This window comes from Hippopotamus amphibius, chromosome 5 (genome assembly GCF_030028045.1).
Source record: "Hippopotamus amphibius kiboko isolate mHipAmp2 chromosome 5, mHipAmp2.hap2, whole genome shotgun sequence".
NCBI lineage: Eukaryota > Metazoa > Chordata > Mammalia > Artiodactyla > Hippopotamidae > Hippopotamus > Hippopotamus amphibius.
Genome location: NC_080190.1, coordinates 82,825,890 through 82,838,182, shown reverse-complemented (window position 1 = coordinate 82,838,182; position 12,293 = coordinate 82,825,890). Strand labels below are relative to the sequence as shown.

Below are 12,293 nucleotides of genomic sequence, written 5' to 3'. Positions count from 1 at the left end.
GGAGCATTCTCCATAGAATATTTCCTTTACTTCTTAAGACAAATGGCAGCATTTCAGTGTTCTGGTTAAAAGCCAGCTTCAACCCACTGCCCCACCAACACTTCACAGGGCATCTGCCTGCCTGTCCGCGTATGAATGTGTAGGAGCACACTGCAGCCAACCGGGTAACCTTGACTCAGAGTGGCAGAGATGATCATAATTCTCTTCTGAGAGGACCTGAAGCCTTTTAAGCAAGCGGGCAGAGTCTACGTGACTAAAACATACCAACTTCCTCTTTCATAAGTCATCACATGATGAACTACAATTACAATTCCTGCCTTGTCTCTGCGAATTGCAGACACATTGCCTCACCCTAGAAACCCTGCTCCTGTGTGTGGAGGAGGCGGCTCTAACTGCTGCAGCAGCCACTTTGGAAGGGATCCAACTCCAGTCTGTGCAGGGAGGGAGGGCAGTGGGTGGAAGACGAAAACAAAGCTCTGTTTACTTAGCATACATCGATAAAGCTGCTTCGGAGCTACATGAAAGGCCAGGCAGCTTGAAAGACTTTTGATACAATATAAGGAATTGCTGCTCGGGAACCAGGGCCAGCCTTAACCCCCTTGATCCCGGAGCCTTTTATGGCAAGAGAAACCAGAACTAAAACAGCCTTTCCATTTTCCAGCGGGCATTTCGTTAGGGAAGTTACAACAACTCAGTTTCGACACTGAATTGGTAGTGTAAAATAAAAAGGAAATGCTCTTCATTTGGAGAAGAAAAGCTCTGTTCTACAAAAATCCTTACTTAGTACCTCTCAAGGCAGAATTTGGATCTTGCTGTTTCTATTTTGGGATGCAGCCACAGGCTTTCCCACGAGGGTATTACAGTGCCTGCTCGCAGGTACATGAGTAAAATTAGGCCGTGGCTCTAACCCCGAGTTGTTTTCTTCTAACGTTTCAGTGCGTGCCCAGTGGGGCCACTTCTTGGGGGTGTTGAGATGGCTCATTGCTTGCAGCACAGAGACTGGGCCTCATCCCCTTTGGGCAGTGGCCTCGTGGGTGAAGTCACATGCTAGGATGAGTGGCTCAGAGTCTCCAAGAAGGGCGACAGGTCCTGAAAGAGATGCGCGACAGCAGGAACTAGGTGTGACCAAATCCACTAATACCAGCTGCTGGGGATCGGGGTCCTATTCTCCCAGCCAGGAGGGTGAGGCAGGGTTGAAATTGCAGGGAAAGATCTGGGAACAGATGGGGAGACCTTTATGGCAGGCGCACCTTCTCTGGAAATCCCCCTGAGAAGACATTCAGGCTTCGCCTGCAAAAACATTTAGGTCTGGCATTACATTTTCTGTACCATTTTCGAACAGGTTTTCTCATGTGGTTTAAGTAGCTCCCTCCACTGTTTCTCCAAGGGTGTTTTTCCTTTTCCTCGTGGTTAATCCTTTGAAGCAACCTGGCATTTTCAACAGCAACAGAGAGAAACGTCAGCAGGATTTTTTTCTCCCTCCACCTACCAATCCAGTTGTAGGGAAAATAATATAATGAGTACCCTGTTCTTCCCACACTTAACCAGCTCATTCCAGGCTCAGGGAGAGATGCGGGCCTGTTTTCCAACAAAGGAAGCTCCGGAGGCCGCCCTTCCAGAGCTGAGGTGTAAAAGTCCCAACTGAGAGTGTCTAAGCCCGCGTCTATTAGTCAGTCAGGCTAACGACCGGCCAAAAGTGATTTACCATAACACACGCCAGCTCCTCCTCCCGATAAAAGTGTGAAACTCAAGTGCTCAATTCAGTCCGGGCACAGCTCGTGGCTGCCAACGGCGGCGGAGCGCGGCGGGCCCGGCTCGCCCTGCGGCCACACCTCGCCTTCGCGCCAGGCGGGTCTGCACCCACCGAAGCCCAGCCCGGGCCGCTCGGCGGGCGCGACGCCGCCCCCACCCCCACAACCCGCGGGGCCAGGGACCCGCGAGCCGCTCACCCCCGCGGCTCGTGCCCGCGCCCCGCGCCACCTCGAGTCCAAGTTTGGCCCCGGGGGCGGGGCCTGCAGGCCCAGAGTCGCCGGCAGGGGGCGGAGCCTGCGCGGTGACGCGGCCGCGCTGGCCGCTGACCCCGGATCCCTGGAATGTGCGTTGGTTCAATGGGGCCGCCGGTGCCAGCAGCGCCGCGTCACGTCCGCGCGGAGCGTGCGCACTCGGCGGAGGCGGCGCACGCGGCCCGCGGACCCGCGCCCACATCACGCACCCGCCGCGCCGACCCACGCCCGGCGGTTGGGACCCCCCGAGAGGAGGATTCGGTGTCTGCGGGGGCCCGTCGCGCGGCGCTCCCGCCCCCTCCCGCCCCGAAGGGCTCCGGGACGCGGCGGGTGGACGCGGGCCCTAGGCTTGCGAGCGCACAGCCACCTCTGAGGAGAACTGCAGGGGACCGGCGGCGTCTGTGCGCTTCCCCAGACACACGCTAGTGTGAAAGCACCTACCGATGAGTTCTAATAAAGCTCCCTAAAACACGGCAACCACGCTTGACTTAAAAGCCCCACCCTCGAGCGATTATGGACAGAACCACGTTACAAAGTGGCCTTGTTTTCCACAACATGAGTTTTAGCATGGTTTGGCCCAAACGGACGTGGAGGGGCGGGAACTCGGCCCGAGCAGTCGCGGCAGCCGAGCGGCTAGAGGAAAGCAAGGCGCGCCGGCCACGCGCTCACGTCGGGGACGCCGGCCGCGGCGCCGGCGGGCGGGCTCTCCGGGCAGGCTCTCCGGGCAGCGCTCGTTCTCCGGCAGGGGGAGGGGGAGGGGGAGGGCGCAGGCGGGCGCGCGCGGGCGGGCGGGGGGAGGACGGGCGCGCGCGAGAGAGAGGGGAGGGCGGGCGCGCGCGCGAGGGGAGGGGGCCCGCGCAGGCGCCTTGCGAGGCTGTCGAAGAATCAAGTCTGTAGAAGTGGAGCGGCCGCGGCGGCGGCAGCAGCAGCAGCGACGGCGGCGGCGGAGCTGAGGCGGGCTGGGCGCTGACGCGGGCGCTGTGAGAGCGGCGACGCCAGGAGCTGTGAGAGAGCAGCGGAGCGAACCGGAGCCCGCGCCGCGCCCGAGCCCCGCGCCGCCGCCGCCGCCGCCCCGGCGCGGCATGCCCCGCCGCTCGGGCTGAGCCTGCCCCGGCGGCCGCCCCCCGCCCCCCGCCCCCCCGGCCTCCCCGCCCCCCGCCCCGCACTCCGCGCCGGCCGCCGCCGCGACCTGCTGCGCTCCCCCGCGCCCGCGCGGCCCGTCTTCGCCCCGGTCTGGAGGCCCGCCGCGGCCCCGGCCGAGCCCCCGCCGCCGCCGCCGCGCCCGCCGCGCCGCGCCGCCCCGCCGTCCGCCCGGGCCCGCGCCGGCCGGGGGGACGTGCTGCCGCGGCTGCAGCCCCTCGCCCCGCGCCCGCCGCCCCTCGTGCACCGGGGGCGCTGCGCGGGCGCCGAGCCTTCGCGGGCTTTGCCGCCGCCGCCGCCTCTGCGGCCGCCGCCGCCGCTGGTGGGGGAGACGCGGGGTTGGGGGGGGAGGAGGGCGCGCGTGGTGCCGGCGGGGAGCGGCGGCGCCCCCTCCTCCTCCTCCTCCTCCGGCGCCGCGGGCTCCTCGGACATGGCCGCGGCGGTGGCGGTGGCGGCCGCGTCCCGGCGGCAGTCGTGCTACCTGTGTGACCTGCCCCGCATGCCTTGGGCCATGATCTGGGACTTCACCGAGCCCGTGTGCCGCGGCTGCGTCAACTACGAGGGCGCCGACCGCGTCGAGTTCGTCATCGAGACGGCGCGGCAGCTCAAGCGGGCGCACGGCTGCTTCCCGGAGGGCCGCTCCCCGCCCGGCGCCGCGGCCCCGGCCGCCGCCAAGCCGCCGCCGCTCTCGGCCAAGGACCTCCTCCTGCAGCAGCAGCAGCAGCAGCAGCAGCAGCTCGGCCACGGCGGCCCGGAGGCCGCCCCGCGCGCCCCGCAGGCCCTGGAGCGCTACCCTCTGGCGGCCGCAGCGGAGCGGCCCCCGCGCCTGGGCTCCGACTTCGGCGGCGGCCGCCCGGCCGCGGGCCTGGCCCAGCCGCCGACGCCGCAGCCGCCGCCCGTGAACGGCATCCTGGTGCCCAACGGCTTCTCCAAGCTGGAGGAGCCGCCCGAGCTGAACCGCCAGAGCCCGAACCCGCGGCGCGGCCACGCCGTGCCGCCCACCCTGGTGCCGCTCATGAACGGCTCGGCCACGCCGCTGCCCGCCGCGCTCGGCCTGGGCAGCCGCGCCGCCGCCTCGCTGGCCGCCGTGTCCGGGGCCGCGGCCGCCGGCCTGGGCTCGGCGCAGCCCGGCGAACTGGGCGCCCACAAGCGGCCGGCGTCCGTGTCGAGCAGCGCGGCCGCGGAGCACGAGCAGCGCGAGGCGGCGGCCAAGGAGAAGCAGCCGCCGCCGGCGGCCTCGCACCGCGGCCCGCCCGACAGCCTGTCCACCGCGGCCGGGGCGGCCGAGCTGGGCCCCGAGGGCGCGGGCAAAGGCCGCGGGCCCGGCGAGCAGGACTGGGTCAACCGGCCCAAGACCGTGCGAGACACGCTGCTGGCGCTGCACCAGCACGGCCACTCGGGGCCCTTCGAGAGCAAGTTTAAGAAGGAGCCGGCCCTGACTGCAGGCAGGTTGTTGGGTTTCGAGGCCAACGGGGCCAACGGGTCTAAAGCAGGTAGGGGCGGCTGTGGAGTGAGGGGGTCTAGGGGCGACGCGGGGACGGAGAGCCGAGGAGGGGGTGCTCTTGTCATTCGCCCTTCTCCCCCGGCCCAGAAACAACAAACACCCAACTTCCTGATCTGCCCGAGGCGGAACCAGTGCTTAGTGGCAACGTGTTCCTGTGCTGAAGCAGCATAACAGAGATGAGTCAGACGGGCTGATAGGCAGCGACACAGGGCTTTCCTTTCCCAGCACATTCCTGGATGCGAGCATGAGGGCACCAGTCACCTTTTAACCTGGGGCGGGGGTGGGGGTGGGGGGGACGTTAACCGTCATGTGCACAGTGCAGCCTGGGTACATGCAGGCGTGTGGAAAAACAGGCAGTGCTGTCCGGGCCATTTTCTGTGGCTTTTCTTTTTTTTTTTTGAACTGCTAGACTGCTTCAGAGCCCCGTCAGTCTAAGTGGTTTAAGTTGCACGTGCTCTTGAAACTCATGTGAGTTTTTATGTACCAGCTTTTAGAGAATAGAAATTCTTCAGGGAGTTTTGTTATGTGTTAGTAAAAGAGAGGTTCTTTTCAGTGCACGTTCATTTATTTCTTGTTTTCCCTTTTATGTCTTTGTTCTTCCAGTTGCGAGAACAGCAAGGAAAAGGAAGCCTTCTCCAGAACCAGAAGGTGAAGTCGGGCCTCCTAAGATCAATGGAGAGGCACAGCCGTGGCTGTCCACGTCCACAGAAGGGCTCAAGATCCCCATTACTCCTACATCCTCTTTTGTGTCTCCACCACCACCCACTGCCTCACCTCATTCCAACCGGACCACACCGCCTGAAGCGGCCCAGAACGGCCAGTCCCCCATGGCAGCCCTGATCTTAGTAGCAGACAATGCGGGGGGCAGTCATGCCTCGAAAGATGCCAACCAGGTGCACTCCACCACCAGGAGAAACAGCAGCAGTCCACCCTCTCCGTCCTCTGTGAACCAAAGAAGGCTGGGCCCCCGAGAGGTGGGGAGCCAGGGGGCAGGCAGCACGGGAGGACTGGAACCAGTGCACCCCGCCAGCCTCCCGGACTCCTCGCTGGCAGCCAGCGCCCCGCTGTGTTGCACCCTCTGCCACGAGCGGCTGGAGGATACCCACTTTGTGCAGTGCCCATCCGTCCCTTCGCACAAGTTCTGCTTCCCTTGCTCCAGACAAAGCATCAAACAGCAGGGAGCTAGTGGAGAGGTCTATTGTCCCAGTGGGGAAAAATGCCCTCTTGTGGGCTCCAATGTCCCCTGGGCTTTCATGCAAGGGGAAATTGCAACCATCCTTGCTGGAGATGTGAAAGTGAAAAAAGAGAGAGACTCGTGACTTTCCGGTTTCAGAAAAACCCAATGATTACCTTTAACTAAAACTGCTTGAATTGTATATATATCTCCACATATATATATATCCAAGACAAGGGAAATGTAGACTTCATAAACATGGCTGTATAATTTTGATTTTTTTGAATACATTGTGTTTCTATTTTTTTTTTTTTGACGACAAAAGGTATGTACTTATAAAAGCATTTTCTTCTTTTGTTAACGTTATTAGCATATCTTTGTGCTTTATTATCCTGGTGACAGTTACCGTTCAATGTAGGCTGTGACTTGCGCTGCTTTTTTAGAGCACTTGGCAAATCAGAAATGCTTCTAGCTGTATTTGTATGCACTTATTTTAAAAAGAAAAAAAAAAAGCCAAATACATTTTCTGACATTGTAAGATTGCCTTACTGTCTGTTATTCCTTATTGCTGGCCCCTTTCTCAGGCTGGAGGCCAAGTGGTGGAGAAGGAAAGGAAATGAGCGCAAGGGGCACTGTTGTGAAGTGGGCATGCCACTGGGAAATGTCACCAAGTTTCCCCCCAAGCATTGTCCTTTTAGAGTAACAGGAAATCGATTTTGAGCCTCTCGATTTTGTTCTTAAAGTTCAGTTGTTGGGCTATTGATGACTGCCTGAGAGTTGCTGCTGAGAGATTTTCAGGACTGTGGGGTTTTTTTGGGAGGGGTGGGGGGAGGATTTTCTTTTTTTTTAAGGCGAAATTGACCACTGTTCACTGCCCATGTGATCAGTTGTAAGATTACAATGCTGCATGCTAGTTGGTTACATAATACACAATCCAGTGACTCAAGGCAGTGATAACGGATGGTGGTGGGGACAAGATGGCACTGCCATCTTTGCATGGAGCCTGGCTCTGCAGCGCCACTTGACCTTTTGAAACACCCTGGAGCTCTGTCTGTCGTTGCTGTGGTCGTTTCCTTTGAAAAGAGTCGAAAGAGAAGTTGCAGTCCAGGTGAACTTGGAGATTGTGGGATTGGTTTTGTTTCTGTTTTGTGTTTTGTTGTTTTATCATTTACCTGTAGCGCTATTGCTGTTGATATGATCATCTACACCCTGTTTCTAGTGAGTGCTAAATACAGTATGGTACAATGACAGTAACAGCTCGGGGTGCTGCCAGGACTGCCTGTGGGCATATCAGTGACAGCCCAAATGGGGGTGGAGGAAACCTGTAATTTCCTTCTTACCTGTGTTTGAAATACCAAGTGAATAATACTGTTCTTCTGGACAAAAATGATAAACTAGCAAAAATTAAAGAAAGGGTTTTACATAATAGACAGGCCCGACCTCTCAAACTATTTTTAGAAATCTTTTGTAAACTAATTTCTTTTGATCACTATTTTGCATCAGTAAAATGATTTTTTTTAAACCAATAAATCATCAGTTATTAGAAATAGTTGTCTCACAGTGATACTGGTTTTTCTTTTGTGCTGTTATGATTTAACATTGACAGGAACACTACTTTCAGACCTTTTATGTTCAGGTGTTTGTAACTTGGCCCTATAATTAGACTGAGTCATGGCTTTGAGGTCTACTACAACTTCTGTGTATCATTCACAAGCGGGCTTTTCATTTGAAAATATAGATTGTTACCCACTTTGGATTCTTTTTCAATTATGTTTTTGTCTTTTTTAAATTGCTCAAAATTTTTTAATGGTCGAGTTATTAACACTTGAAAATCAGATACTGCACCAAGTACAGTATTTTTGTCATGGTGTTTTTATGGAGCGCACCTATCATTAATGCTGTGCAAATTCATGTTACCGGTCATTGTTATATTACAGACAGACTTGCATGATTGACCAGTTTGTTGTTACACTTTTTTTTTTTATTGGAGTATCTATGACTCAGATCAAACTGGTTTCTCTCATGTAAATGCACACATGCAGAAACACAGTCAATTTTACATGCCCATAAAGACATTTGCAAAGAATTCAATTTATTATGGTCTGTTGTATAAATGTGTATCTCCGCACTTTATTATAAACTGGAATTTGACCTCACAGATGTTACAAGTTGATCAGTCATTTGACCTAATTTGTGGTAGCTATCTGTATGTTTTGCAATCTTAATACAGATAAGCTTTCCAAAAAGATTAGTAAAGAACCATCCTGCTGTTTTGAATAAGTCTGTCCAGCTGTGGAAAAGACAGCCTGTGGTTTCTCTGCACTGGTGTTTAAGAGGGAGAATTTAAACAGCTTTAAAGGGATGTGTGTTGAGTTTACTCCTATTAAAAAATAAGAGTCTGACTGGCCCTTGGGTGGCCTTCGTAGAAGGCTAGCAGCTGGAAAGTGTTGATCTGGGTTATTTTTCTGGCATTCTCTTAAAGTTAAAAAGTTAACATTGGGACATGGGTTTGATCCTTTGTTGTACCTGATGACAGTGCAGAGATTCTCCACAGCTGGATAAAGATGTCAGAAAGCTACTTACTGTACATGGGCAGTATCAGATTTCAAATCCTACTATTTCAGCTGTGCTTTTAATACTCAAAATATTAGGGGATGGGGTGTTGAAGCTTTCCCTTTTTGCTTTAACAATTTATAGAATTTAACAGATGTATTGTCTTTCATGTGGCCTCACATTAAAAGTTATGAGAACGTACACATGGTTTACAACTTTTACTAGATACCTTTCCTTGGCCACCAAGTATTTTAAAAGTGTGCCACCTTTTAACCTTTCCTTTTTTTTTAAGTTGAAGGTGATACCTTTTCTATATATGATGAAACTCATGTCATCTAAAGTGAGTGTAATCTCAGATATCAACATTATTCTATTTTAAAATCACGCTATGGAAAGATCACCTGCGTTCTGTCACTTGTCAGATTTCCAGTACCTTTTTTTTCTTTAACTTTTAGCATTAAATAAAAATAAAATTGGGAGCACTGAACACTTTCTGAGGCCTTTTTTAATCGTTTAAAGTAAGCTTAGAGCGGCTGTTGTTTTAATCACTAGTGGCAATGCGAGCAAAGGATGTGTGGGTTTGGGGTTGGAGTCTGACTGGACTGGCAGGAGAATAGCAGGAGATAAAAGACATGGAACAAAAAGACGACGGATGGAAGGGGGGAGAAAAGTGCTGGGGACTGGGGAAAGGGCAGTGGGATAGGGGAAGCAGATAAAGAGAAGAGCTGAGCAAAATACAGCCAGAAAGCACTTGTTTACTTTTCAACTTGCAGTCCAGCCAGCCTTTCTGCAATAGTAGATTGGAAGGGGAAGACAGTGACCACATTGAAAAGACTGTCAAGACCCGGAGCTGCTCTCTGGAAAGCTGTGGGATAAAACAGCCATGTTGGGCCAGAGGAAATGCATTGAAGACAAAAGAGAAAGGGAAAAAAAAAAAAAAAAAGCTTTTGGAAAGCTTTGGAATAAAGTCAGAGCCAAAGCCATGTGTGAGCTTTATTGATGCCCTAAAACCTACATTTATAAATGGAGATAAAAGGTGAACTGTGCTATGATACTTTTACAAACTCCTGTCTACTACCGTGTAGTAAGACATTTCCTAGATGTTTGCAGCTTTTACTCTTCTTATTGATCAATGGTTTGGCAGACTTCTCTAAGAAAGAACTTGTGAAACTTAATAGATTTAAGATAAGGTACACTTAGACTTACTATATGTTTTAAATTAAACAGCAACAGTTAATGCGCAGCTGAATATATTTTCATCAGAGGTGACAATTAGCCTATTTAAGGCAGTTTTCAAGAAACAATATCCTTAAGTTATTTATAGATTCTAATATGCAACAAGATGTTTCATTTAAAATTAGCTTAAAAGAAATCGTAAACTATTAGTCTTCTCAAAGATGCTAAATTTCATTTTTAGTGAGATTTAGAATAGTGCAGCCTGCAGAAGCCACTTTCAAAATTTCAAAAGCGCCTCCCAAAGTAAACGTTAATGATTGCATTCAGTTTTCAGTTCAGCCAAACCAACCAGACCCTTGATGTGGCAGATGTCTTTGTTTATTCCCCAAAGCTGGGAAAAAGTGGAAGGGAAAACATGGAGCTCCTTTTAATTCCTAGACTTTTCAGTCCCTTGTTGCTCAGAGTTGTTTTGCATGTGATTTATAGATGGTTTTATTTGATTCATGAAGAGTGAAATGTTTCCCTTCCTGATTCCAAAGTGTATACGTGGAATCATTCAGAAAAATGTTCAGTGGTGTGTAGGCCACTGGAAGCACTGAGTCACCCTCATTTGCTTGCCTTTTCTTCATAGGGAGCAGTGAGAAGACACGCCTTTCCTCTGTCACAGATCAAGGGCAGAGGCACCAATGAATGGAATACAGATCTACCTTCATCATCTAGGGGTTCTAGAAATGGGGGTGTGGGTGGGGATGCTGTTTAACTCTTTCAGTGCCACTTGTTAGGCCTCTGACAGCAACAGTATTGATTACAATACAATTAAATAAAAATTATGAGTGTGACTTCCCAGAGTGTCAACAGCCTAGATCCCTTGTTGCCGTTTCTGACAGCCTGCATTTTCCTCAAAGGTTACGAACCCCTCACAGTAATTTAAAAGGCACAAAAATACAAAAAGTCAGTTTGTAAATTACTTAAGAGGCTGGGAGACAGATAATGACTGGACTTATGGATTATCTGTGGATTTCTCTATTAATCCCTAGATAAAACCATAATTAGTCAGGGATAGCCACACTATCCCAATTTACCGTTAATAAAATCATTTGTGCTCAGTTTAACTGAAATTTGTTTAAACCTGTCAGTCTGTTACTTGCTCCTTCCGCATGTCAATATGACTTAAAATGCTTGCTTTAAAATAACTTCGTTAATTTGAGGTGTAACCTATTGTTTTTTTAAATGATAGAATATGAGATCTACACCTGCACTGGTCTTTATGACAGAATATTGTGCTGAGTAGCACAGAACAATCCATGCAAACCACAGGAAAGGTATTCTAGGGCAAAAGATATACCACAGGCAAATCATTTAGACTTGGGTCTTAAAGCTGGTCTTTTACTCTGAAAAACGATGGAGTAAAGTTTCCTTAATAGAACAATCCTATTGGAATGGTATAAACTGTTTCTACTATAATATAATCTTAAATATTGCTTTGAGAAAAATGTAGAATAGCCCTCTAAAACTAGAAATCATAGTATACCAAGTCTTCAGTGCATGTAAAATTGATCACAAAAGTCAGCCTTGAGAATCCTCTAGGAGATGATTTTTCTCCTAGGTCAGACAAGGTCTGGAGACTGGACTGCAGGATTCCTAGTTTCAATCGCAAGCATTAGTGCACTGGTTGATCTCATTCTTGGAACGGGCTTTAGAAGTTAGATTGCATAATCTAAAGAGCCTCCCCCAGCAATTCCACAGAAGCCCTTGATGCTGACATAAGACATCTTGTATAGAGTAATAGTTAACATTTCAGTATTTCTAAATACAGTTTATATTTTGGGGAAAATGAACTGTTGTATAACTTGATCTCATTACTTACCACTTTTACTTAGCTATTGCTATTTCATTCTTTGTGTCATTACCATCGGGTAACATTCGGATGCCCATGAGGGGATAGGCATCTTGCACAACAAATGAGTCATGTTTTGTTGTGTAGGTACTCAGGTAGCAACTTTAGCAGATAAATATTTAGGTCACTATATTTCTCTGCCATATAGAAAACAGCTTTCCTATGACAGTGCAAGTAGAATATTTTACACTGTAAATGTGGCTGTCTCGCCAGGAAAAACAAAATTCCTGAAACAACATTTCCCCGGAGATAAAGGCCTAAATTTATTTTAATGTAGGGAAAGATTTTTTTGTAATTCAAATTACTTTTATTATTTTTAACTCAAATTATTTTTGAGCTCTAACTTACCGAGCTTTATTTTCTTTTATCGCAGGCTTTTAAAATATTAACCATACCAGTAAGAGTTGTGCAGAGAAGTGAAACGTAGGAGTAGGGATTGTCTAAGACAATAAATGAGCATTTCTTTACACACAGCCTTGGCCTTGGGCCTTTCATGTTCTCCGCAGCCTGGGAGAGCTGCACAGCAGAAAAAGGCTGCTGCGTGCCTCAACCCGGGCTGCAGCCTTCTACCCCACGTTGTTATTCCTGCCTCCAAATAGCAATCCGATTAGCTTTCTTTGGTGATAAAAGATAAAGATTTATTGTACCCCATATACAACTGAAATCAGAATTTCACAGGAGGGTCACAGTCATTAGGGAGGTTTTGGAATACTATTCTCCTAACAAGCACCATATGGGCTGTTGCTGTTATTATTTAACACTTATTAAGTAGGCACATCATTTTAGGCTTTGAACAGCTGAGAGGCCACAGCCCCCAGCGTCTTTGGAGCTTTAGAGTCAATGCCG

At 50.7% G+C, this 12,293-nt stretch overlaps 1 protein-coding gene across 2 annotated transcripts; it reads left to right on the top strand.

Annotated features, from left to right (window-relative positions):
* The first annotated feature begins 3,313 nt into the window (after positions 1-3,313).
* Positions 3,314-8,861, top strand: IRF2BP2 (interferon regulatory factor 2 binding protein 2). 2 transcript variants are annotated; one of them, XM_057735096.1, is made up of 2 exons: positions 3,314-4,636; positions 5,251-8,861. In XM_057735096.1, the coding sequence occupies exons 1-2, from the start codon at positions 3,574-3,576 to the stop codon at positions 5,964-5,966; spliced, it is 1,779 nt and encodes a 592-aa protein (XP_057591079.1). In that variant the 5' UTR covers positions 3,314-3,573; the 3' UTR covers positions 5,967-8,861. The 2 variants fall into 2 exon arrangements, with proteins under 2 accessions (XP_057591079.1, XP_057591080.1); XM_057735097.1 differs by having other exon boundaries at positions 3,315-4,588.
* The last annotated feature ends 3,432 nt before the right edge of the window (positions 8,862-12,293 follow it).

What these genes read in the sequence shown, in the direction of transcription:
- IRF2BP2 (XM_057735096.1), top strand. Translation starts at nt 3,574, where the DNA reads ATGGCCGCGGCGGTGGCGGTGGCGGCCGCGTCCCGGCGGCAGTCGTGC. An exon ending in GGCCAACGGGTCTAAAGCAG is followed by an intron (nt 4,637 to 5,250) that starts GTAGGGGCGGCT and finishes TTGTTCTTCCAG; the next exon opens with TTGCGAGAACAGCAAGGAAA.